The sequence below is a fragment of the Schistocerca piceifrons genome, chromosome 1 (assembly GCF_021461385.2).
Source record: "Schistocerca piceifrons isolate TAMUIC-IGC-003096 chromosome 1, iqSchPice1.1, whole genome shotgun sequence".
NCBI lineage: Eukaryota > Metazoa > Arthropoda > Insecta > Orthoptera > Acrididae > Schistocerca > Schistocerca piceifrons.
The window spans coordinates 21309110-21334399 of NC_060138.1; the positions used below are offsets into that span (position 1 = coordinate 21309110).

At 45.3% G+C, this 25290-nt stretch overlaps 1 protein-coding gene across 2 annotated transcripts in view; it reads right to left on the reverse strand.

The window, feature by feature from the left end:
• LOC124784850 (tight junction protein ZO-1) overlaps positions 1-25290 on the reverse strand; it is a 484431-nt gene that overhangs the window by 299383 nt on the left and 159758 nt on the right. For both annotated transcript variants that reach the window (XM_047254134.1, XM_047254133.1), the window contains exon 4: positions 1691-1966. In XM_047254134.1, coding sequence (XP_047110090.1) covers positions 1691-1966 — 276 coding nt within the window. The remainder of the gene's footprint in view (positions 1-1690; positions 1967-25290) is intronic.

Sequence of the window (25290 nt, forward strand, 5' to 3'; positions counted from 1 at the left end):
GTTCTAACCACACACTATGTGATCAAAAGTATCCGGACATCCCCAAAAACATACGTTTTTCACATTAGGCCCATTGTGCTGCCACCTACTGCCAGGTACTCCACATCAGCAACCTCAGTAGTCATTAGACATCGTGAGAGAGCAGAATGGGGCGCTCCGCGGAACTCACGGACTTCGAACGTGATCACGTGATTGGGTGTCACTTGTGTCATACGTCTGTACGCGAGATTTCCACACTCCTAAACATCCCTAGCTCCACCGTTTCCCATGTGACAGTGAAGTGGAAACGTGAAGGCACACGTACAGCACAAAAGCGTACAGGCCGACCTCGTCTGTTGACTGACAAAGACCGCTGACAGTTGAAGAGCGTCGTAATGTGTAATAGGCAGACATCTATCCAGACCATCACACAGGAATTCCAAAGTGCATCAGGATCCACTGCCAGTACTATGACAGTTAGGCGGGAGGTGAGAAAACTTGGATTTCATGGTCGAGCGGCTGCTCATAAGCCACACATCACGCCGGTAAATGTCAAAGGACGCCTCGCTTGGTGTAAGGAGCGTCAACATTGGACGACTGAACATTGGAAAAATGTTGCGTGGAGTGACGAATCACGGTACACAATGTGGCGATCCGGTGACAGGGTGTGGGTATGGCGAATGCCTGGTGAATGTCATCTGCCAGCATATGTAGTAAAGCACTCCGTCTTCAGGCCATAAGTGGCCCATCGGGACCATCCGCCCGCCGTGTCATCCTTAGGTGAGGATGTGGATAGGAGGGGCGTGTGGTCAGCACACCGGTCTCCCGCTCGTTGTGATAGTTTTCTTTGACCGGAGCCGCTACTATTCGGTCGAGTAGCTCCTCAATTGGCACCACGAGGCTGAGTGCACCCCGAAAAGTGGCAAGAGCGCATGGAGGCCCCGATGGTCACCCATCCAAATGCCGGCCACGCGCAACAGCGCTTAACTTCGGTGATCTGACGGGAACCAGTGTATCCACTGCGGCAAGGCCGTTGCAGCATGTGTAGTGCGATCAGTACAATTCGTGGTGTTATGGTGTGGTCGTGTTTTTCATGTAGGAGGCTTCCACCTCTTGTTGTTTTGCGTGGCGCTATCGCTGCACAGACCTACACTGATATTTTAAGCACCTTCTTGCTTCCCTCGTTTTAAGTCGGGGATGGAGACTGCATCTTTCAACACCATCGAGCACCTGTTCATAATGCACGGTGTGCAGGTCTGCAGCGGAGTGGTAACACAACAACAACATCCGTGTAATGACTGGCCTGCACAGAGTCCTGACCTGATTCCTATAGAGCACGTCTGGGATGTTTTGGAGCGCCGGCTTCGTGCCAGGCCTCACCGACGTCGATACTTGTCCTCAGCGCAGCACTGCGTGAAGAATCCCATTCCTCACGAAACCTTCAAGCACCTGATTGAACGTATGCCTGCGAGAGTGGAAGCTGTCATCAAGGCTAAGGGTGGGCCATCACCATACTGAATTCCAGCATTACTGATACAGGGCGCTACGAAATTGTAAGTCATTTACAGCCGGGTGTCCATATACTTTTGATCACACAGTGTATTTAAGAGAGGTTATAGATGAAAGAAATGGAATTTGTGGAGAATCGATGTGCCATTGACCAGCTATTTGTAAAAGTCTTCGATAGCATAAAAACAGAAAAAAAGCTGACCTTTGGTGAGGGCGGCGTGGTCGAAGCAGGCGGCGGGGGCGGCGGAGGCGGCGGCGGCGGCGCGCGGCTCGCGGCGCACCACCAGGCTCAGCTTGTCCTTGCTGGCGTCGATGAGCTTGCGCGCCTCCTTGAGCGTCATGCCGTCCGTGCTGTGGTTGTTGATCTTGAGCAGCACGTCGCCCTCCTGCAGCTGCGCCTCCGCGCCGCCAGCCCCCGCCCGGTTGGCGCGCGCCAGCTCGCGCACATAGATCTTGCAGCCCAGCACCAGGCCCAGGTCTGCAAAGGCGGAGGCAGCGCCCGTTATACTACAGCAGTCTGTTGCCCAGCACCTAAGAGGCGGTGAACGCGGCTGTCGCAACAGAGTACACTGCTAGGCGCAAATTGATACGCGTGTGGCGCGACGCAGCGCAGCGCGCATTTTTGTGACTTCGCAGGTTCAAACGGGACCGCGCAAATAGCGACGCGACGCGACTGGGACGCGACAGGCGCCTGCGCCAGGTCGCGCGGCGTTGTGGTTGAGGCACAGTTTTCCCGCGCCGCGCGTCGCGCGTGCTTCACTAGCACCGTGGGAAATTTGAGGCGGGGAGCGGAAAAGTGGCACGGCCATATGCTCACATCAAAACGGTGCATATGAGCAGTGGTAGTATTGCCCCCATATAATAAATTTTGCCTTACTGTGTACTAAATTTTATTGCATCTGGGTACTGTTTCGTTTTTCGCCATTTAAAAGCGCCAACTTTCTTCGTTAGCACGTTATACTTTTCTGTTATTTATATCTGTATAGTTTTGTTTTGTTTTGTTTTTCTTCTGTCAAGAAAAATGCAAACTTCAGCTAGAATTGTACCTCAGCGATGTTTTCAGATCGCAAAAAGGGACAGAGGGTAGTGAATAAGGAAGCAAGGAATATTATAAAATCATGTGATTAAGAAGCAAGGCAGGAAAGTAAAACAAGGTTATCTTCTCGCCGGCTAGTATGCTGGCGTATCTGTACGATCTGATACAAGAATTTAGAAAGGGATAATCTCCTCAGGTGTCATCCCTTTGTGCTCCTCGTAAAAACCGTCCAAGATCTGAAGTATAGAAGTCGCACTGTGATTTCTTGGATATGGATGTAATAATGTAATGCGACACACTGTACTACATCACACTTCCACTGCAAGCTGGAAATAGTCGAAAAGCAGTCACAAATAACAATGTTTTAATTGGTTCGCCGTGATGAGAAAAAACATTTCAATTGTTGCATACAAGAACTATCAGCATTAATAATCTAATTATAAAACTGGCTACACAAATGAAGAAAATGGTCGGTATTATTACGAAAGTAGGAATATCCTAAAAGAGTGTTATGATTAGATATATTTAATTTCATGAAATGTACTGCTGACAAAGGCAGATCTACTTTCATGACAATGTTTTCGAACTCCAACTCACAAAGCACACATGGCTAGCTTGTGCATTCCTGTCGCGCGCATTATCCTCCGCTGCTGACAATACACTGACCAGATCAATTGTTTATTTTTCTCAATAACAACTATTTTATTCGCGATCACACATTCTCAGTTTGGCAAGCCGTAGGTGAGTAACCAGTATCTGGCATGTGCCTATAATTCCGCCTGAAGGAACGCTCCTCATTATTTTAATACTGCTCATATCAAGAGAAGGAATAAAATTCTTTGGTAAGTTTTCATTGCAGTCGCTCAGTGTTAAAAATACGATGGGTTACGGGGATTCCACCAACAGAATTGGCAATCTATTTTTGTATGAGTTGTTAACCTTTTCTCATTCGAAGAAGCATCACCGTTTGTGAGGAACGGCCACATTACTCTTGGTGACTGGTTTAATTGTACTTCCTTTGTCACAGTGTAATTTGCCAAACTCATCTCACAGCAGCTATTGAGCCAGAATTCCGAAACGGAGTGGTTCATTAAACAAGTAATTGGCAATCACAGAGCTCAATAGCTTACGAAAAACCTCATAGAGTCAGTTTGCAGTAACATGAAAGAAGAAATTTCATGTTTATTTTCATACTAGGAAGCTCTTGTTTCGCTAGCTGTCGATAACTCTCAAAAACTTACAGTCACTGGAGTGAAGTAAATAAAAAGGGAAGTATATGTACTGATATATCGCCATAGATAAGAAAGTTCCGTGTGTTTAAGAATTGGGAAAACACTCTCCTGCTTGTGTGCTATCATTTGCGAAACTTTCGTTTCGATGTCTCGAGAGGTTTAGGAGATATGAGAGAGGTTGCGAGTATTTCATTCTCGCGGGCGTGAGATCGGAAGTCAGCGCGCTATAGGGGATCCATTTTCTCTAGATCGGAAGCAGATAGAGACCTCCTCCCAAGTGTAAACAGAAATTCAATATGTTAGCTAAATTTCATACGCAGCAACATATGGTGTAATACGCACCAAACGCAAAATCACGCTTCACCCGCACGACTCGTGCAGCACGTGCGTGTCGCGCTATAGTGTCGTGTCAACGTCACACGTGCTACACGCGTCTCAATTTGCGCGTAGCCTGAGGTGACAAAACTCGTGCTATAGCGATGTGCACACATACAGACAGCGCTAGTATCACGTGCACCAGGTATAAAAGGGCAGTGCATTGGCGCAGCTGTCATTTGTAATAAGGAGATACGTGCGAAAAAGTTTCCGATTTGGTTATGGTCGCACTACGGCAATTAACAGACTCTGTACGCGAAATAGTAGTCGGAGCTCGACGCACGGGACATTCCATTTCGGAAATCGCCACGGAATTCAATATTCCGACATCCACAGAGTCAAGAGTGTGCCGCCGGCCCTGTGGCCGAGCGGTTCTGGGCGCTTCAGTCCGCAACCACACTGCTGCTATAGTCGGAGGTTGGAATCGTGCCTCGGGCATGGGTGTGTGTGGTGTCCTTAGGTTAGTTAGGTTTTAGTAGTTCTAAGTCCCATAGTGCTCAGAGCCATTTTCAAGAGTGTGCCGAGAATAACACATTTCAGACACACTTCTCACCACGGACGACACAGTGGCCGACGGCCTCCATTTAACGACCGACAGCAGAGGCGTTTGCGTCGAGTTGTCAATGCTAACAAATGGTTCAAATGGCTCTGAGCACTATGGGACTTAGCTTCTTTGGTCATCAGTCCCCTAGAACTTAGAACTACCTAAACCTAACGACATCACACACATCCATGCCCGAGGCAGGATTCGAACCTGCGACCGTAGCGGTCGCGCGGTTCCAGACTGTAGCGCCTAGAGCCGTATGGCCACTGCGGCCGGCGTCAATGCTAAGAGACAAGCAACAATGCGCGAAATAATCGCAGAAATCAACGTGGGATATCTACATCTACATCCATACTCCGCAAGCCACCTGACAGTGTGTGGCGGAGGGTACCTTGAGTACCTCTATCGGTTCTCCCTTCTATTCCAGTCTCGTATTGTTCGTGGAAAGAAGGATGCCTCTGTGTGGGCTCTAATCTCTCTGATTTTATCCTCATGATCTCTTCACGAGATATACGTAGGAGGGAGCAATATACTGCTTGACTCCTCGATGAAGGTATGTTCTCTAAACTTGAGCCGGCCGAAGTGGCCGTGCGGTTAAAGGCGCTGCAGTCTCGAACCGCAAGACCGCTACGGTCGCAGGTTCGAATCCTGCCTCGGGCATGGATGTTTGTGATGTCCTTAGGTTAGTTAGGTTTAACTAGTTCTAAGTTCTAGGGGACTAATGACCTCAGCAGCTGAGTCCCATAGTGCTGAGAGCCATTTGAACCATTTTTCTAAACTTGAACAAAAGCCCGTACCGAGCTACTGAGCGTCTCTCCTGCAGAGTCTTCCACTGGAGTTTATTTATCATCTTCGTAACGCTTTCGCGATTATTATATGATCCAGTAACGAAGCGCGCTGCTCTCCGTTGGATCTTCTCTATCTCCTCTATCAACCCTATCTGTTACGGATCCCACACTGCTGAGCAGTATTCAAGCAGTGGGCGAACAAGCGTACTGTAACCTACTTCCTTTGTTTTCGGATTGCATTTCCTTAGGATTCTTTCAATGAATCTCAGTCTGGCATCTGCTTTACCGACGATCAACTTTATATGATCATTCCATTTTAAATCAGTCCTAAATGCCTACTCCCAGATAATTTATGGAAATAACTGCTTCCCGTTGCTGACCTGCTATTTTGTAGCTAAATGATAAGGGATCTTACTTTCTATGTATTCGCAGCACATTACACTTGTCTACATTGAGATTCAATTGCCATTCCCTACACCATGCGTCAATTCGCTGCAGATCCTCCTGCATTTCAGTACAATATTCCATTGTTACAACCTCTCGATATACCACACCATCATCCGCAAAAAGCCTCAGTGAACTTCCGATGTCATCCACAAGGTCATTTATGTATGTTGTGAACAGCAACGGTCCTACGACACTCCCCTGCGGCACACCTGAAATCACTCTTACTTCGGAAGACTTCTCTCCATTGAGAATGACATGCTGCGTTCTGTTATCTAGGAACTCTTGAATCCAATCACACAATTGGTCTGATAGTCCATATGCTCTTACTTTGTTCATTAAACGACTGTGGGGAACTGTATCGAACGCCTTGCGGAAGTCAAGGAACACGGCATCTGCCTGTGAACCCGTGTCTGTGGCTCTCTGAGTCTCGTGGACGAAGCGCAACCGTTTGGATAGTGCGGCAAAATCTGGCGCTAATGGCCTATGGCAGCAGACGACCGACGCGAATGCCTTTGCTAAGGGCACGACATCGCCTGCAGCGCGTCCCCTGGGCTCGTCACCGTATGGGCTCGTGACACTAGCCCACTAGTCAGATGAGTGCCGATTTCAACTGGTAGTAAGACGTGACGGCGGGGTTCGAGTATGGGCCAGAGCCCGCGAAGTGATGGAGCCAAGTTGTCAACAAGGCGCTGCACAAGCTGGTGGCAGCTCCAGACTGGTGTGGGCTGTGTCCACACGGAATGGACTGAGTGCTCTGGTCCAGCTGAACGAACTGAGACAGTCTGCAGCCATTGGTCGACTTGACGTTCCCGAACAACGATGCAGTTCTTACGCATCACAACGCGCTATCTCACAGGGCTAGAAGTGTTCGCGATTGGTTTGAAGAATATTCTGGACAACTGCAGTGAATGATTTAGCCACCCACATCACGCAAAATGAATCCCGTCGTACATTTATAGGACATAATCTAGAGGTCAGTTCGCGCACAAAATCGGGCACTGGCGACACTTCCACAAGCACGCCTGAACATTTCGGCACTCCCCAGCGACTTGTAGAGTCCAGCCCACATCGAACTGCCGCACTACGCCGGGCAAAAGAAGACCCGACACTGTGTCACGAGCTGTCCCACTACTTTTTTCACCTCAGTGTAACAAGACGACTCGAAGCAACAAATGGTGCACTACACTCTCTTAACCTTCACTTCCCTCATATTTTAAATGCGATTTCTTAAATGAGGGCAAGTAACAGTTCACGAATATTAGCAAAATAGCACTGCACGTTGTTAGTGCTTGGGCAGCTTAGTTTTTCCACTGCATTCTTGCTATAGCAGTGAAACGTTGTTGTTCTCTTGCTACTTATTACAGATTATTTGATAGCATTTGAAAATATCCCTGAATCTTATGCATGCCGGATTTTATAATAATGACCTGTCTCCTCATACGAGGACGTTATCTGTCAAGATAAATTTCCATTACTATCTCCAGTTTGTTTCGAATTTCTTCTCTCCGTACAATATTTTATCGTATGCAGCACCAGTCATATAGGAAATACAGTAAATGTAGCTACATGCTTCAGGCAAACCTGAAAAAAAATAATTTTATTTTCCTGCATTCTATGAAAGAACTGCAAGGGTTACGCTGACAGTCCCCTCCCTCGAGACTAAACTGAAACAAGTAAGCACAAGTCACATTAATACGATCCACAACAACAGACTAGGAGAAGAAACATAACTGGACCAGGGATAATATAGGGGGCAGAGAAATGAGAAACGAGGCAGATGGGAAAAAAGTAACTAAATTCTTTATTATTTCAAAAGTACTCCCCGTAACTGCTAATACAGTTATCTCACAGTGCGACAAGACTGTCAATGCCTTCGTGCGAAAATGTTTGCGTTTGACTGCAAAATGACGATTGTATCCAGGCGTGTACCTCTTCGTCTGCAATAAATCGACGGCCACGAATGTCGTTCTTGAGGGCTTCAAACGTATGGAAATCGTTTCCGAGGAAATTGCGATTGTACAGAGGATGTGTAATGGCTTCCCGAAACAACCCTGGCAACATGTCCTGCGCTATCGACAGCTACGATGCCACTGCTTAGGTTGGCACTACGACAGACACCGACGACAGCTCTACGAGCATCGCTACAGATTCTCCCCACTTCATCAGGTGCAGCCAGCCAGGACACCTCGCTTCAGCTTCGCACCTGATTTCAACTTATGTATTCTTATTGCTCGAGTACAGGGGATTTAAATTCATACAGCAGTACCGACGTGTTTTGCCTTTTCCTGTTCCTCACCCCCACAAAATGTCCCCTCGAAGCAGACGAGAAGCACCATATGTGCGGGGCTCAGTTCCTGTCGCGGTCGCCAGTGCTACACCTGAGGTAAAGTTGGCAGCTCGTGTTCACGTGACGACTACACCGGCCACCTGACGCCAGGCCAGAGCTGCTGCGGGGTGTCCAGCTCACTTTGCCACGTATGCGTCAGAAAGGGGTGCACACAATACCTTAGTGCGGGTTGCCTACATCAGGGGTAAGCATTTTTTTTTTTTTAAGGACAAACCTATTCTGCTCCGTTTCAGCCATTAACATTGTGTTCTCTTTTGATTCACAGATCCTTAACCTATTGTTCCACTCCACTTTTGATGTCAGACCGATGTGCAAATTAATTAAATTGACTGCTGATTGATTTATGTAACCCCTTCCCTTCCTCTTAACCTATTATTCTGCTAAATGGTCTGCGACCCCCTGGGGATAATCTGTCCATCCGGGAAAGCCTATCCCTCTGCCGACGCATCCTCCTCTCCCACCTCTCTGTGAGATACCCTCGCCAATACCAGCAAATCTGAGGGCCCCACCTACTCCAATAGCCCCCCCCCCCAACCAAACTCTAACAATTTGGTAGGCTAATTAATTAAACCGTTAAAGTAATTAACGCCTCCCCCTCTTCGAAACCCAACAGCACTCCCCCTCCCCTCCCCGACCTGGAAATTGGCAGGAAGAAGATGCACTCGATCGGATATTTGGCGGGCAATCGATTGCAGTGTATCGAATACTGTTTCGAGAATTTATGGTGCACAAGGAAGTCTGTGAAATACTGTTTATTCAAACAATTTATTGGATACAAGGCGATGTGTGGAATTTAGTTTATTTATTTACTTAAAGAATTCGACGGGAAATCGATTGTTGTGTATAGAATATGGTTTGAACAATTTCTGATAGACAAGGCAATGCATGGAATATTGTTCATCTAAACAATTTACGGGATACAATTCACAGTTTGAAATATAGTTTATGTATTTATTTATTTAAAGAATTGGTGCAGAAATTGACTGCAGTGTAGGGAATAGTTTATTTAAACATTTTGAGGTTGAGACGGTAGTCTGTAATAAATAAACAATTGTGGCGCTTTTTTTATTGCGATTGGAGAAGGAACGCCGTCAACATAGCTCACCGCCCATAATGACACTGTTAAAAACCGCGTGCCGGCCAACCCGTGCCCCGCGCACACTGGACGTCGCAATAATTATCGAACGACCGTGGCAACCTTTGGATATTCGATGCCTGAGAAATTCCTGTTGAAACACATGCTCTCCCTCTCTCCATCTCTCTCTCAAGTGGTTGCTCCCTGTTTGTGTTGTGTGACCCAACGTATACAACACACAAAGATGTCCCTCCCCCCCCCCCCCAACCATCCATCCATTCATCCATCCATCCTCCATTCCATCCCCCTCACCGGTCTCCTAACCGCTTATGCAGACCTGGCGTTGCTAGTCGGTACATCCCTCCTCTCATATTTCCACTGCTGTGTGAACTTGTAGTGAATTGAACAAAGGCATTTGGGAAGAAGTAGGTAGCATCTGTCATGTGTCACACTAGCCCCACCTCCGTCCTGAACAAAGTAGGGTATACTTGGTAACCCCCCCCCCCCCGCCCCCCCGCCCCCACCCCCCCCCCCAGCAGCACCACCAGCAGCGAATCACTTGGATATATTCGCTCACTTTATCAGACTAATTGACTAATTAATTAAATCGATACTTTTTGTGTGGAACAGTATTTCCTTGCTTCCTATTGGCGGCTGATAGGATTGGAATATTTGGCGGGATTCAACCCTGCAACTGCAGTTTGGTTACCTACAAATTTCTAGCACTTTGATCATAGTCCGTAATTTACGATTACGATTGTCCATCTTTCCCTTTGTGTATTTGAGTCACATAGCATTTTGCATTCTTAGAACAATGTCAGAGATTGAAAGATATCTCCACATCCTCTTCGACCAGCCCTCCCTGTACCTCTGTCGCTGATTTAGTTTGCAGCTGACCAGAAGTAGAAGCATACTACATGTGCTACATTCCACGTCTCATGAAAGAACAGAGCAAGCTGACTCCATAAATCTTATTCAGCAAAGACTGTTCTGCATCAATCATATTCACAGTACCCATCCAGGTGCACAGGATGTCTCCGGATACACGCATGCCGAGGAGGTCAGCATTGCTTATTGGTCTATAGTAGATATCAGAATGTTCTGATCATGTAACAGATTGTTAAGAAGAAACGTCTGGTTTATAAATGATGGAATGCCAGATGGACTGAGTTGGAAGCATTTCACTTCCATCAACTGTGCAATAGACCACTCTGGAACTTTTATATCCCACTCACTACAGTGACAGACTTTAAGATGATAAAATTACGTCCCTCTACTCCAAAGAAGACCATAGACTCTTTGTGATACTCGCACAATATAGCTGTCTGGAGGTGTATAGCGTCCACTGTTCACATCCGATTACAGTTCAGAAATCATGCTATGCTCATATCAGTCCTTTAAATGATCGTCAGCAACTGCAAATGGGTCTTACAAGGAAACAGACAAATGTACAGCACCAGTCTTTGACATGTGAAATTACACACCATGCTGCACTAATCCTGTATACAGCACAACGGTCAAGCAAATGTATACACAGGGCTCACAGTACCTCACAAACTCCTGTCACTAAGTTAGAATCATCGTAGTTAGGAAACTGAAGACTCGATTTATGCCCAAATGCGGCAGAGGGATGGAGTACTTCGCGTAGTTCATCTGAAGGAATGTTGAAATAGGTTTTCCATCGATGGACATGATTCATCACACATGCATTGGAAGTCCTCTGGCGACTCATATGGAGACGTTTCCTGTTAACGATTGCCCGTGGAAGTCACACAAAGAACACGCAATTGTATACGAGTTGATCGCAAGCTATACCACACAACTGATGCACCCCAAGGGATAAAGGACGAAAATGGTTAAATGCGTGATAAATGACCAGCAGCAACATCTCCCTCTCTCCAGAACACATCATCACTCTATCATTAAATCATACCTCGTTACAACCCCTCTCAACCAATCAATCCATCTACTTTCTACACTCATCAAAAAAAGTTTTCATCACCATGTTCCCAGAACTACTGAATATATACGTTGACTGTGGATATTGTATCACAGACTCAGTCCCTTTGACTGTTCAGAGATGTCACTAACCCCCACCCCCCCAAAGATGTAAACAACCATGCATGAGCAGCGCCTATCACACGGAGGGGGTCCGCCAGCCGATCAGTTGCAGTCATTCCACCACGAAGGAGGTACACGGCTCGTGTTGTCTGTAGTTCAACCATGCCTAGACGGTCAATACCGCGGTTCGTCGCGTCCGCATTGTTACTTCGTGCCAGGAAGGGCTCTCACCAAGGGAAGTGTCCAGGCGTCTCCGAGTGAATCAAAGCGATGTTGTTCGGACATGGAGGAGATACAGAGAGACAGGAATTGTCGATGACATGCCTCGCTCAGGCCGCCCAAGGGCTACTACTGCAGTGGATGACCGCTACCTACGCATTAAGGCTCGGAGGAACCCCGACAGCGACGCCACCTTGTTGAATAATGCTATTCGTACAGCCACGGGTCGTCGTGTTACGACTCTGCGCAATAGGGTGCGTGATGCACAACTTCACTCCCGACGTACATGGCGAGATCCATCTTTGCAACCACGACACCATGCAGCGCGGTACAGACCCAACAACATGCCGAATGGACCGCTCAGTATTGCCGTCACGTTCTCTTCACCGACGAGTGTCGCCTATGCCTTCAACCTAACAATCGTCGGTGACATGTTTGAAGCCAACTCGGTCAGGCTTAACGCCTTAAGACACACTGTCCAGCGAGTGCAGCAAGGTGGAGTTTCCCTGCTGTTTTGGGACGACATTATGCGGGGCCGACGCACGGCGCTGGTGGTCACAGAAGGCGCCGTACCGGCTGTACGTGAATGCCATGCTCCGACCGATAGTGCACCCATTTCGGCAGCATATTGGCGAGGCATTCGTCTTCATGCACGACAACTCGCGCCCTCATCGAGCACATCTTGTGAATGGCTTCCTTCAGGATAACATCATTCCTCGACTAGAGTGGCCAGCATGTTCCCCAGACATGAACCCAGTCGAACATGCCTGCACCGAATGGCCCCTGAGGATTGGACCAATAGTGCCTTGATGAACTTGTGGATGGTATGCCACGACGAATACAAGCATGTATCAGTGCAAGAGGACGTGGCACTGCGTATTAGAGATACCGTTGTGTACAACAATCTGGACCACCACCTCTGAAGGTCTCGTTGTATGGTGGTACAACATGCAATGTGTGGTTTTCCTGAGCAATAAAAAGGGCGGAAACGATGTTTATGTTGATCCGTATTGCAATTTTCTGTACAGGTTCCGGAACTCTCTGAAACATGGTGATACAAAACTTTTTTTTATGTGTGTCATCCTTTAATGCAGACCCATGTCAGTTTAGAGGGAGATGGTTCTCTTTTTCAGTAAAGTATCAAAGACAGCATTCTACTTGCTTGTATCACTATTACCTCAGTAGATATACAGCGTAATGTTGTTAAAAAACCATGCAGCAACTGTTCTGTAAGGAATCTGATAGTTGACACTGCATGGTTGTGATTGGTGGAGAGTACAGATAAGCACATTATAAATACTGTCTGTTAGGATTTGAAACACACAAACAACCGTGCACAGGGTCAAACGCACATTCCATTATGTAGTTGTATACTGCAGTTCCTGGTAATTGAACACACTTTAGCTAAGAGGACTTTATAAATATCAGCAATGAGGTTGCCAATGACTTTGGGTTCACACCTGCGCCCGTGATCGGATGTATATGTATTTATTACTCTACATTTGGTGGTCATCCATGTTAAATATTCTATTCCAGCCGTCTTATTGCTGTTGATTGAAAATGACTGTTTCTCTAGTTCCAGGTGCTTCCATGTGCATTTGCTCTGTTTTCTGTATGTCTGTGTCTGTGCATGTGTTGCGGATGGCTCCCATTACCCAGACTGGACCTGAGTTAAGTGTTGGAATGTGTATCCGCTGCGCATTATATCCGGAGCGATGTTGGGATGCGGATCCACAATACGCCATGTCTGGGACCTTCTCTGTTAGATGGTACAGAATAACGAGCAGCGAGAGGATGTTTAGTTGACAGACACGGATGCGCCCCAAGAGACGCAGGACTCCTTCGGACTGCGGTACCTGTATGTAGTTTTGAAATGCACCGCAAAGCAGTAGCAAAATCGTCGTCCCCCTTCCAGTTCCCTTATGATGCGAAGTCTTCCTAATTTTCCTGATAAGAAACACCATCATAATTGCTCGTACAGTGTTTTCTACTACTTCGGGTTGCAGGAGAAAGCTTCGTTTGGCGCTGGCCTTACACCTTGTACACGGTTGGCGCAGCTACGACAGGATGTTCCTCTTTCCACTGAGTGCTCAAAACACACTCCTACCGCAGTAACTTGGCTCAACCTGTCTCTCCATGGGATGCAGAATGTCGTGGATATAGTGCTCCCTGTCTTCCACTCAATTCCGACTTACATTCCAACTATCACATGGACGAAGCTGTAGGTAGGGGAGGGCACAATATGAGAGTGCCAATAATATGATTGACCAGTTGCTGTATCATTAAAAGACATCTCCATAGTATCCAACATAAGTGTTTGGTAGATTGGAGAAACTTGATTTCAAATTAAAGACAGCACACCCATAAGAAAGCATAAAATTATAGATCTGAAAAACCGGTGTATTGATCGTAGGATTTTATACATTTGTTATGACTTCAATATAGCATTGCATTCTCTAAGTGATTCCTCACAGAGCACACCACGTACTGTACATCTACATCTACATTTATACTCCGCAAGCCACCCAACGGTGTGTGGCGGAGGGCACTTTACGTGCCACTGTCATTACCTCCCTTTCCTGTTCCAGTCGCGTATGGTTCGCGGGAAGAATGTCTGAAAGCCTCATTGCGCACTCTAATCTTTCTAATTTTACATTCGTGATCTCCTCGGGAGGTATATGTAGGGCGAAGCAATATATTCGATACCTCATCCAGAAACGCACCCTCTCGAAACCTGGCGAGCAAGCTACACCGCGATGCAGAGCACCTCTCTTGCAGAGTCTGCCACTTGAGTTTGTTAAACATCTCCGTAACGCTATCACGGTTACCAAATAACCATGTGACGTGATCATACCCAATCAACCCTCGTCCTCCCTCGCCTATAATCCCAAGGATGTATCGCAGAACCTCTGTTACACTGTCGCCATGGCATTGAGATTGAATGTGTTACAAATACTGTTTGTTTGTATGAGAAATATCTAGCAGCGGCACGAGAGAGTTGCAAATATCGGCTTAATACCACGTTCCTTAGCCGAATCACACTCTAAATTCTGTGACAAGTGTGATTTTATTACGAGCTTACATAGCAGGTAAGGTCCACCCGAACTTTTAGTCAGTTAATGCACATCCCGCGATCACCCTCTATGTTCAGTGTCACGGTATTTGTGGGAAGACCATTTCACTCAGGAGCAGTACCATATCTTGGCATATATAGTTTTTAAAATAAGTATTGTTAGCGATACTTTTGTATGCCTGTAAAGTCAAGACCGCTTTTTATGCGGAGTGACAGTAACAAGGTCGTTGCGATCGTTATTTTGAACAGCTGGTCGCTTATAAGTCGGTTACATTTCTCTTCCTAAGACACACTGGTACCACTCGAAGTACAAACAAAGACGGCATGCCCATTCATCGAGGATTTTCGCTGAGTATTGTTTGGTGCCACCAGCATTCAGTTAACGAAATATTATACTTAGTACCGGTATCTGATAGATTCGCTGTGATCGGCAGGCTTAAAAAATTGTGTTGATGTGTAAAGTTACTGTGGGCATTGTTCCAACATGTGCAAAGAAAAAAACTATGTCCGGTCATACGGGAGGATATGGATTTGACGTGGGAGATTGCGATTTCAAGGCACCGATGGCCTTGAAGGGGATGGAGGCTTTTACGTGGAAAATAATGTCCAGTCATAAGAAGGATACAGATACTGGTATTTCCAGAGCCACAGCCATTGAGAGGATGTATTTCCAGTACTTCGCTGATTGTCGAATATCATCAGATTGCATCTGCAATCGTAATACTTAATTGTAAGTCCAGTGATAAATATAACACTGTTTGGCACGTGGGGCGGGCGGCGGCTGTAGTGTGGCTGGAACGAAAGGGCATTTCCGGCGTAAGGGTCTCGCGAGCGGTGGGTACAAAGAAAAGTTCCAGCCTAGCGGCTACTCGACACTTGGCCGCAGCTGCAGGGCCAGGTCCCGGCGGCGGCGTCCCCTGGATAGCTGAATAGCGAACCAATACTCAGTACGTGTTGGGCTGTCTCCGTGATACCATGTGTTGTGAGTATTCTGAGATTTTTACTTAGATAACTGAGAATTCAATACTGGTCAGTGACTTTGACGCTGGACGTACTGATAACATCGGAATTCCAAGGACTCTGTTCATCCCCGGACACCGCCCACGGCCGGGTGGTTCTCTCCAGCCGGCCGAGTCCGGCTGCTGACTGGTGGCCTGGCGCTGTCTGTCGCTGAGACGCACTGCGCCACTCTGGACGCCCGGATATCTGCGTGTGGACATCGGGACGCGACCTCTGACATCTAGCCAACTACTAATATTACGGACAGGATGGTTTCGTGTTTAGTGATTCTCAATACATCACATTGGACTCTTGTCTTGCAGGGGAATGTTAGCACTGGTATTCCTTGTCGTTACTATCCCATCACGTAGTAGTGCCTTCCTCCTCCTCCCACTCATTCCTCGTCCTTGTGTACCTGAGAGAACAAACTTAGGGCAGCTATACACTCCTTCAAAAATCCAACTGGAAAATCAAAATACCGACTGATCAATTTTTGTTTGCGATAGCGGTACCGCGAGCACACACAGAAGCCCAACACCTGGCCGGACAGTTTAAAGACGTAGCATGCAACGGAACTGAAATTTCAAATTTTCGGTGACCTCCAACATAATGGACTTCCTACCAGATGACATAACAGCTAGTATCCATTCACAAGAGGCATAGAAGAAAAAAATCCAAGGGTCTGGAAAGCGGGTTGTTGCAGAATTGAATCCCGCCAAATATTCTAATCCTACAGGTCGCCAATAGGAAACAACGTACCGTGAGCGCAAGTATCGCTCTCTTGTTCTTTTCTGGGTTTATGCTAGCCTTGGGCGCTGGGAATGAGACGTAATCCAGGGACGCATTGGTTCTTCTGTGTATTTTATTGCAGGTCCCGATGGTCTGCAGCGCCGCCACCAGAACGAAATTCGGGTAAGTCATTTGTCCCGTGATTCCGCTGCTCTTCTTCCTCCAGATTCACAGCCTCACGGCGGTGCCACCAGGGCACCCGAGCAGGCGAGCAGGAGCGGATGGACGATGCGCCCTGGCCCCAACGCCCCTGCTCGCCGACCCCTGGGACCTGCCCCGACGTCACCGCCATGGCCCCAGCACACGCCCGCAGGCCTGCACGTGTGCCCTGGCAGCAGTTCTCCGTAGGACGTTCCTGTTGCCTCGCAAGCTAGATGGCGGGTACGGTCGGGAGTAAGCCGTGCTCAACAGTCAAGGCTCCCAGCTCGCGTCTACGTCCACTGCACTGCCTTCCACGAGTTCTCGTTCGCAGCCTCACTACACGACAACGGTCCGGCATTTCCGGAGAGGGGGGGGGGGGGGGGGGAGGCGCAAGAGGACTGGAGGAATGTGCCAGCATAAGCTGGAGCCAGCACTCCGAGCGGCAAAGACGTTGTGAGAACATTGACAATACACGCCGGAGCAAGATAGCCTATCAGGAAGCGCAAGGAACGCGCCGGCAACGCCCTCTCGACCGCCAGTATTTAGATCGCCGCCGCGGACGGAGAACCCAGTCAGTTACACCCAGTCAGCCAGTCATCCAGTGAGTCAACGAGCCGAATCATCAGTCCCAGCCCAATGGGAGTCGCACTCGCAGTTAGCTCAGCCTCCAGCTCACAGTCAGTACCTAGCGTACGTAGCGGGACTTGCACTTCACCAGCAGTGAGGTTAACGTGGAGTATTACAGACGACGTCGTACCACAACACCTGGACTACCTTAAGTAACTTCTTCTTCTTATGAATATAGCACCCTGATAATACATGCGTGCAGTTCGTGTTATAGACGACAATACCGGCCACCGACAACGCCCGCTCCTTGCTTCCCATGGTACAAGCCTTCAGTGACAACGAGGCGACACGAAACTTTACATCCTCACAGCGGCCCTAGTAGCGCCAGTCTAATGCGATTGCCGCGAAATTTGAATACTCGTCATGTTTCGTTTATGTCGCACACCTGCTTCTTGGTGCTGTGTTTTTTTTCCAATTTTCATTTCCTGCAGGTGATCTGTGAACTGTTCACTACTACAAGGTGGTGTATTTCCTGATACAATACTGTGGCACACTAATTAAAAAAAAAAAAGTCTATGGGCAGCAGTGATCCCTAGGAGCTTAAAAATACGTAACAGTCGATACTAGGAACAATAAATACATTACAGAGCATGCTCTCGTTCTTAAAACATATTCAGGCCGTGGACCCCCACAAAAACGAAGTTCAAAGAACTGTTGAATGCAACATTCGTTAACCTGAAGGGCCCGTGACTTAATTCTCATACGTACAAAACACCTCCCGGTATTCTATCGGCCCTGTGGTTTTCCTGTATGGATATGACAAGTTCATTGCATTTCTTAATGACTGTTTAGATGTTTTGATGGAAGTCGCTAAATAGAATCAGTTTCGTATGAGCGCCTTTGTTTTTCTAGTACTGCTTTCGCGTGTAACTATATTTTATTCTTTCGTCATGTCTTTCGGACGAATTTGTCGTGAAAAACGCTTAAGGAACACACTGGAATCACTGCGATACGATGAATATCGCATCGGTCACACTGGTTGCTTCTCGCAACACACCGCGTAAGCATTCTTTTACGAGGTGCAAATCGTGCCGTTTGTGACTGGATCGAGTGCGGGGCCAAGTGTGAACCACAGCCCAGAGAGATCTTCCACAGGACGGCTCATCCAGCGTTCATCGTGTCGTTCAAAGCGTGGCATGCAAAGTGCTTCATTTCATCCCCACTTTTATAATCAAGAATGACACCAAACTATATCCTGCACCCCAGACTATTTTGTATTACACGATCTATACCAGAATCGTTCAACAAAGAGCCTAAAAAACAGGCAACATAGCCGAGGGCTGTACTTCATGGTAACCACTTCGCAGAGGGTTATGTAGGTACCACTTGAGGGGGCTCGAATGGAGGATGGAGGGGGGGAGGGGGCGGACATCTTTGTGTGTGTGTATCAGTTGGGTCACACAACACAAACAGGGAGCAACCACTTGAGAGAGAGATGGAGAGAGGGAGAGCATGTGTTTCGGCAGGAATTTCTCAAGCATGAAATATCCAAAGGTTGCCACGGTCGTTCGCTGGTTATTGCGACGTCCAGCGTGCGCGGCCCACGGCGGGTGCGGGTGGGCGTGGCGCGGCCTGCGGAGGAGCCGGCCCGGCTGGCGGCGCGTGCTTCGCGACCGAAAGCTTTTTAACAGTGTCATTACGGGCGGTGAGCTATGTTGACGGCATTCCTTCTCCGATTCCAATAAAAAAAAAGCGCCACAATTGTTTAAACATTACAGACTTTCTTCTCAACATCAAAATGTTTAAATAAACAATATTCCCTACACTGCAGTCAATTTGCGAACCAATTCTTTAAATAAATATACTATACTTCAAACGCTGACTTGTATCCCATAAATTGCTAAGATGAACAATATTCCAAGCATTGCCTTTCGGCCACAAATGGCTTAAAAAATATTATATAGACTGGAATCCACTTCCCGCCAAACTCTTGGAACAAATAACTATATTCCTTACACTGGCTTGTATCCAGTAAATTCTTTGAGTAAAAAGTATTCCACACATTGCCTTGTCCATCTGAAATTCTCGAAACAGTATTCCATACACTGCAATCGATTCGCCGCAAATATCCAATCGACTGAGTCGTCTTCCCGTCAATTTCGAGGTGCGGCAGGGATGAGGAGGGCTTGTGGGTTTCATATGGACGTAATAGAAGGGACACAGATTAAATTACCGAGAGATGTGGCGGAGTGGTTAGCACACTGGACCAGCATTCGGGAGGTCGACGGTTCAAACCCGCGTCAGGCCATCCTGGTTCAGGTTTTCAGTGATTTCCCTAAATCGCTTCAGCCACATGCCGGGATGGTTAGTTTGAAACGGCACGGCCGACTTCCTGCCCCATCCTTCCCTAATCCGATGGGATCCATGACCTCGCTTTCTGGTCCCCTCACCGAAAATCAAACAACAGATTAAATCAAAACTCGAGGTGTATCATTTAGCAGCCTAACATATTAAATGCTAAAAGTTGTGCTCTTAGAGCTACGCAATAATTGCAAATTTAAAATATGAAAATAGAATGGAGGAGATACAGATTTATAACCACCTAAAGGACCACCCTGACAGAGTTTTGAATGAACAAGAAGACTTGTCAAATGGAAAACTTCTCCATAATTTTGCGAGGAAATGTTACAGGGGCACAATAAACGCAGTTGCCGCTATACTGATAACAACATTTAAATAAAATCTTCTCGGTTTTGGACACAATGCGGGGGCACCGTGCATCCACGTAATAAGACGTCGCACTTTCATTCTCGTTTCATTTACTTCATTTCCGTAACACTACACGGCATTAAGATCACAATTTTTAGCGTTTCTGCCGGTCGAAGTGGCCGTGTGGTTCTAGGCGCTACAGTTTGGAACCGTGCGATCGATACGGTCGCAGGTTCGAATCCTGCCTCAGGCATGGATGTGTGTGATGTCCTTAGGTTAGTTTGGTTTAATTAGTTCTAAGTTCTAGGCGACTGATGACCTCAGAAGTTAAATCGCATAGTGCTCAGAGCCATTTGAACCATTTTTTTTTTAATTTTTTAGCGTTTCTGGTATTCGAGTGGTAAGTTATACGTCTGGGGTTTTATTTTACTGTATCTTCCTGCCATTACCTCCACACCAGTTATGTACGTAGAGTACATGGACACTGTAGTTGTGTGTGTGAACTTCAGCACAACATCTCTGTAGCAGTTGCTCAACTGTCGCGTGGCCACTTTAAGCACTGTGCGGCGCCCGCAACGTGTGTGGTGAAGTGCGGCGGAACCTGAAATATATGTTATTTTTAAAACTCTGATATACTCCTGTAATAACGGCGCTAGCTAGTGTTTCCAATTTCACGACACATGCACTCAGAAGCACAACAGGCTGCTATTTCCGTAAACACAGGAGCAGGGACCTGTACGGCATAATGGTCGATGATTTTTTTTTGTGAACTGACTTATATTTTTGCTAGAATATATTGTGATGTGCCCTGTGTGTCTGTTTAGTTCTTCACTGATTACTAATGCAGAGAACGTACGGTGCTTCGGTTTTACATAACAAGTAAGGGCGTAAGGTACAGACATCAAAGGGGCACTGCGGCCTCCCGCCGTACAACCGCGTCTGCCGGGTTAGCTGCACCGTAGGCGTTAGCAGCGGAACCGCGACATACCCGTAGTTCCGGTCGATTAGATTAGATTAATACTAGTTCCATGGATCATGAATACGATACTTCGTAATGATGTGGAACGAGTCAAATTTTCCAATACATGACATAATTAAGTTAATTTAACAACATACTTAAGTTAATATAACAACTTTTTTATTTTGTTGTGTTTTTATTTTATTTTTTTAATTTTTTTAATATTATTTTTTTCTTTTTTTCTTAATTTATATCTAAAAATTCATCTATGGAGTAGAAGGAGTTGTCATTCAGAAATTCTTTTAATTTCTTCTTAAATACTTGTTGGTTATCTGTCAGACTTTTGATACTATTTGGTAAGTGACCAAAGACTTAAGTGCCAGTATAATTCACCCCTTTCTGTGCCAAAGTTAGATTTAATCTTGAATAGTGAATATCATCCTTTCTCCTAGTATTGTAGTTATGCACACTGCTATTACTTTTGAATTGGTTTTGGTTGTTAATAACAAATTTCATAAGAGAGTATATATACTGAGAAGCTACTGTGAATATCCCTAGATCCTTAAATAAATGTCTGCGGGATGATCTTGGGTGGACTCCAGCTATTATTCTGATTACACGCTTTTGTGCAATAAATCCTTTATTCCTCAGTGATGAATTACCCCAAAATATGATACCATATGAAAGCAATGAGTGAAAATAAGCGTAGTAAGGTAATTTACTAAGATGTTTATCACCAAAATTTGCAATGACCCTTATTGCATAACTAGCTGAACTCAAACGTTTCAGCAGATCATCAATGTGTTTCTTCCAATTTAATCGCTCATCAATGGACACACCTAAAAATTTGGGATATTCTACCTTAGCTATATGCTTCTGATTAAGGTCTATATTTATTAATGGCGTCATACCATTCACTGTACGGAACTGTATGTACTGTGTCTTATCAAAATTCAGTGAGAGTCCATTTACAAGGAACCACTTAGTAATTTTCTGAAAGACAGTATTGACAATTTCATCAGTTAATTCTTGTTTGTCAGGTGTGATTACTATACTTGTATCATCAGGAAAGAGAACTAACTTTGCCTCTTCATGAATATAGAATGGCAAGTCATTAATATATATTAAGAACAACAAAGGACCCAAGACTGACCCTTGTGGAACCCCATTCTTGATAGTTTCCCAGTTTGAGGAATGTGCTGATCTTTGCATGTTATGAGAACTACTTATTTCAACTTTCTACACTCTTCCAGTTAGGTACGAATTAAACCATTTGTGCACTGTCCCACTCATGCCACAATACTTGAGCTTGTCTAGCAGAATTTCATGATTTACGCAATCAAAAGCCTTTGAGAGATCACAAAAAATCCCAATGGGTGGTGTTCGGTTATTCAGATCATTCAAAATTTGATTGGTGAAAGCATATATGGCATTTTCTGTTGAAAAACCTTTCTGGAAACCAAACTGACATTTTGTTAGTACTTCATTTTTACAGATATGTGAAGCTACTCTTGAATACATTACTTTCTCAAAAATTTTGGATAAAGCTGTTAGAAGGGAGATTGGACGGTAATTGTTGACATCAGATCTATCCCCCTTTTTATGCAAAGGTATAACAATAGCGTATTTCAGTCTATCAGGGAAAATGCCCTGTTCCAGAGAGCTATTACACAGGTGGCTGAGAATCTTGCTTATCTGTTGAGAACAAGCTTATAGTATTTTGCTGGAAATGCCATCAATTCCATGTGAGTTTTTGCTTTTAAGCAAGTTTATTATTTTCCTAATTTCAGAGGGAGAAGTGGGTGAGATTTCAATTGTATCAAATTGCGTAGGTATGGTCTCTTCCATTAACAGCCTAGCATCTTCTAATGAACACCTGGATCCCACTATATCCACAACATTTAGAAAATGATTATTAAAAATATTTTCGACTTCTGACTTTTTGTTCGTAAAGTTTTCATTCAATTTGATGGTAATACTGTCTTCCTGTGCTCTTGGTTGGCCTGTTTCTCTTTTAATAATATTCCAAATTGTTTTAATTTTATTATCAGAGTTGCTGATTTCAGACGTGATACACATACTTCTGGATTTTTTAATAACTTTTCTTAAGTTTTTATAATGTTTGATACTCATACTCCTGGATTTTTTAATAACTTTTCTTAATATAACACAGTAATTTTTATAATTTTTGATAGTTTCTGGGTCACTACTCTTTCTTGCTGTCAGATACATTTCCCTTTTCCGGTTACAAGATATTTTTATACCCTTAGTAAGCCATGGTTTGTTACAAGGTTTCTTACGAGTATATTTAACTGCTTTCTTGGGGAAGCAGTTTTCAAATGCATTTACAAAAATGTCATGAAATAAATTATATTTTAAATCGGCATCAGGTTCACGGTACACCTCATCCCAGTCTAACTGCTGTAGGCTTTCCCTGAAATTTGCAATTGTTAAATCGTTGACTGAACGTACTACTTTGGAGGACTGTTTAGTATTGCTGAATGGAGCTATGTCATATATTGTAACTAGCTGTGCACCATGATCAGAAAGACCATTCTCAACAGGCTGAGCATTTATTTGGTTAAACTTATCTTGGTCTATAAAGAAGTTATCTATCAGTGAGCTGCTATCCTTTACCACCCGAGTAGGAAAATCAATAACGGGTGTCAAATTGAAAGAACCGAGTAATACTTCAAGGTCATTTTTCCTATTACCCTCTTTCAGAGAATCTACATTGAAGTCCCCACAAATAATAACTTGCTTCCCCCTGTCTGACAGATAGCACAACAAGGAGTCCAAATTTTTCAGAAATAGATGAAAATTTCCTGATGGGGACCTATATACAGTTACAATTATAAATGTGCCTTTATTTAATTTAAGCTCACAGGCACATGCTTCTGTATGTTTCTCTACACAAAACTTTTTTGTTTCTATACTTTTTGCACAATGATAACTTTTGACATATATGGCAACTCCTCCTTTCTCCATATTTTCTCTCTTTACATGTGCAGAGAGCTTATATCCACTTACATTTACCTTATCCATATCAGTAACAATGTGATGCTCAGACAGGCATAGTATATCTAGTTCATCCTCAGCTTCGAAATCTTCTAAACAAACCAGAAGCTCATCTATTTTATTCTTTAAACTCCCAATATTTTGATGAAATATACTTACATTATTTTTAATTATACTTTTATGAGAAACTTTCCTTATTCTAACATTTGCAGTACTCTCCTGTCTGAGTTTCTCATTGTGCTTAGGCCTAGTTCCTATACCAGTGGTCACATGGTGTTCAGAGAGGCAGATTATGTCAACTGGGTTGAGTGACTTTAATTCATCAATGCAATTACCTAGGACTGAGATACAACTTGGTGGAGATAAAATTTCTGGTGATTGGTGAAAATTTATAATTGACAGCTGTGATTGGTGATCCAATGTGCTAGAATTGTGCTGTTTAATTTCTTTCCTAAACTGAAGATTTGTTTCAATCCTGACGTCTCGTAGAACTTGACATCTTTCTGTCTTACCTATCCTAAAAAAGGTGCTGCTCCAACACCTGTAACCACTGATATTTTACCGTTCATGGCAGTGCCTCCCCCCCTTAAATTTCCTGCCATTACCCCAGCCAGTTTCCCCTTCCCTTTCCTGTTGAGATGTAGGCCGTGCCTGGTATAGTCCCACCAACGTGGTCGCACTACTTTACAGCGCCAACCACGTGAACTGAACTAGAGCTGACAGTATCCCTCCGCTCATCGAGTCTTTACGGGGCCGCACGGCCCAACGATAGTGAGTTGTGTACGAGTGTCAGCGACAGCTCTATAATGGCCGACGAGTGTCAACTGCCTTGACAGCGCCCTGCTAGCCAGCCAGCATTCCTGAAATGAACTGAATATTTGGGACGAACAAACTATTTTGTTTACGAGACAGCGAGCGAGTGAAGTTACCGGCTTCGTGTGACACTTGCGCGTTTCACACACACACTCTTCGTAAGAGTTACAAAAGTGTTTACTGTACTCGAAATGAATGTTGTGACTCTGATTCAATTCTGTCACTCCATACTTGAATAGTGACACTGATAAAGTGAAACAAATCCTTATCGTACAATACAGCACATTGTGACGATGGTCACAGCAAAAATGTCGACGAGTATGGGATTTTCGAAATAAATGATACATTTAAGGCGTGGATGCTTACTGCATTGAGACTTGCCAACGGCTCACAGTGAAACAATTTTGAAACTCTTCTAATAGTGACGCTCCTACGTATGGAACTGCATTGCTGGATATCTCGACACAATTCGTTATCTTGTTGCAAAAGATGCAGGGGACAGAGGAGCTTTTCACCGCCCCCATTCATGAGTTTCAACAAGAAATCGGAGACATGTCTCAGACATGCTGGGAGAGCACTCGTTTGCCCCAGAAATCACAGGTCAGGCGCAA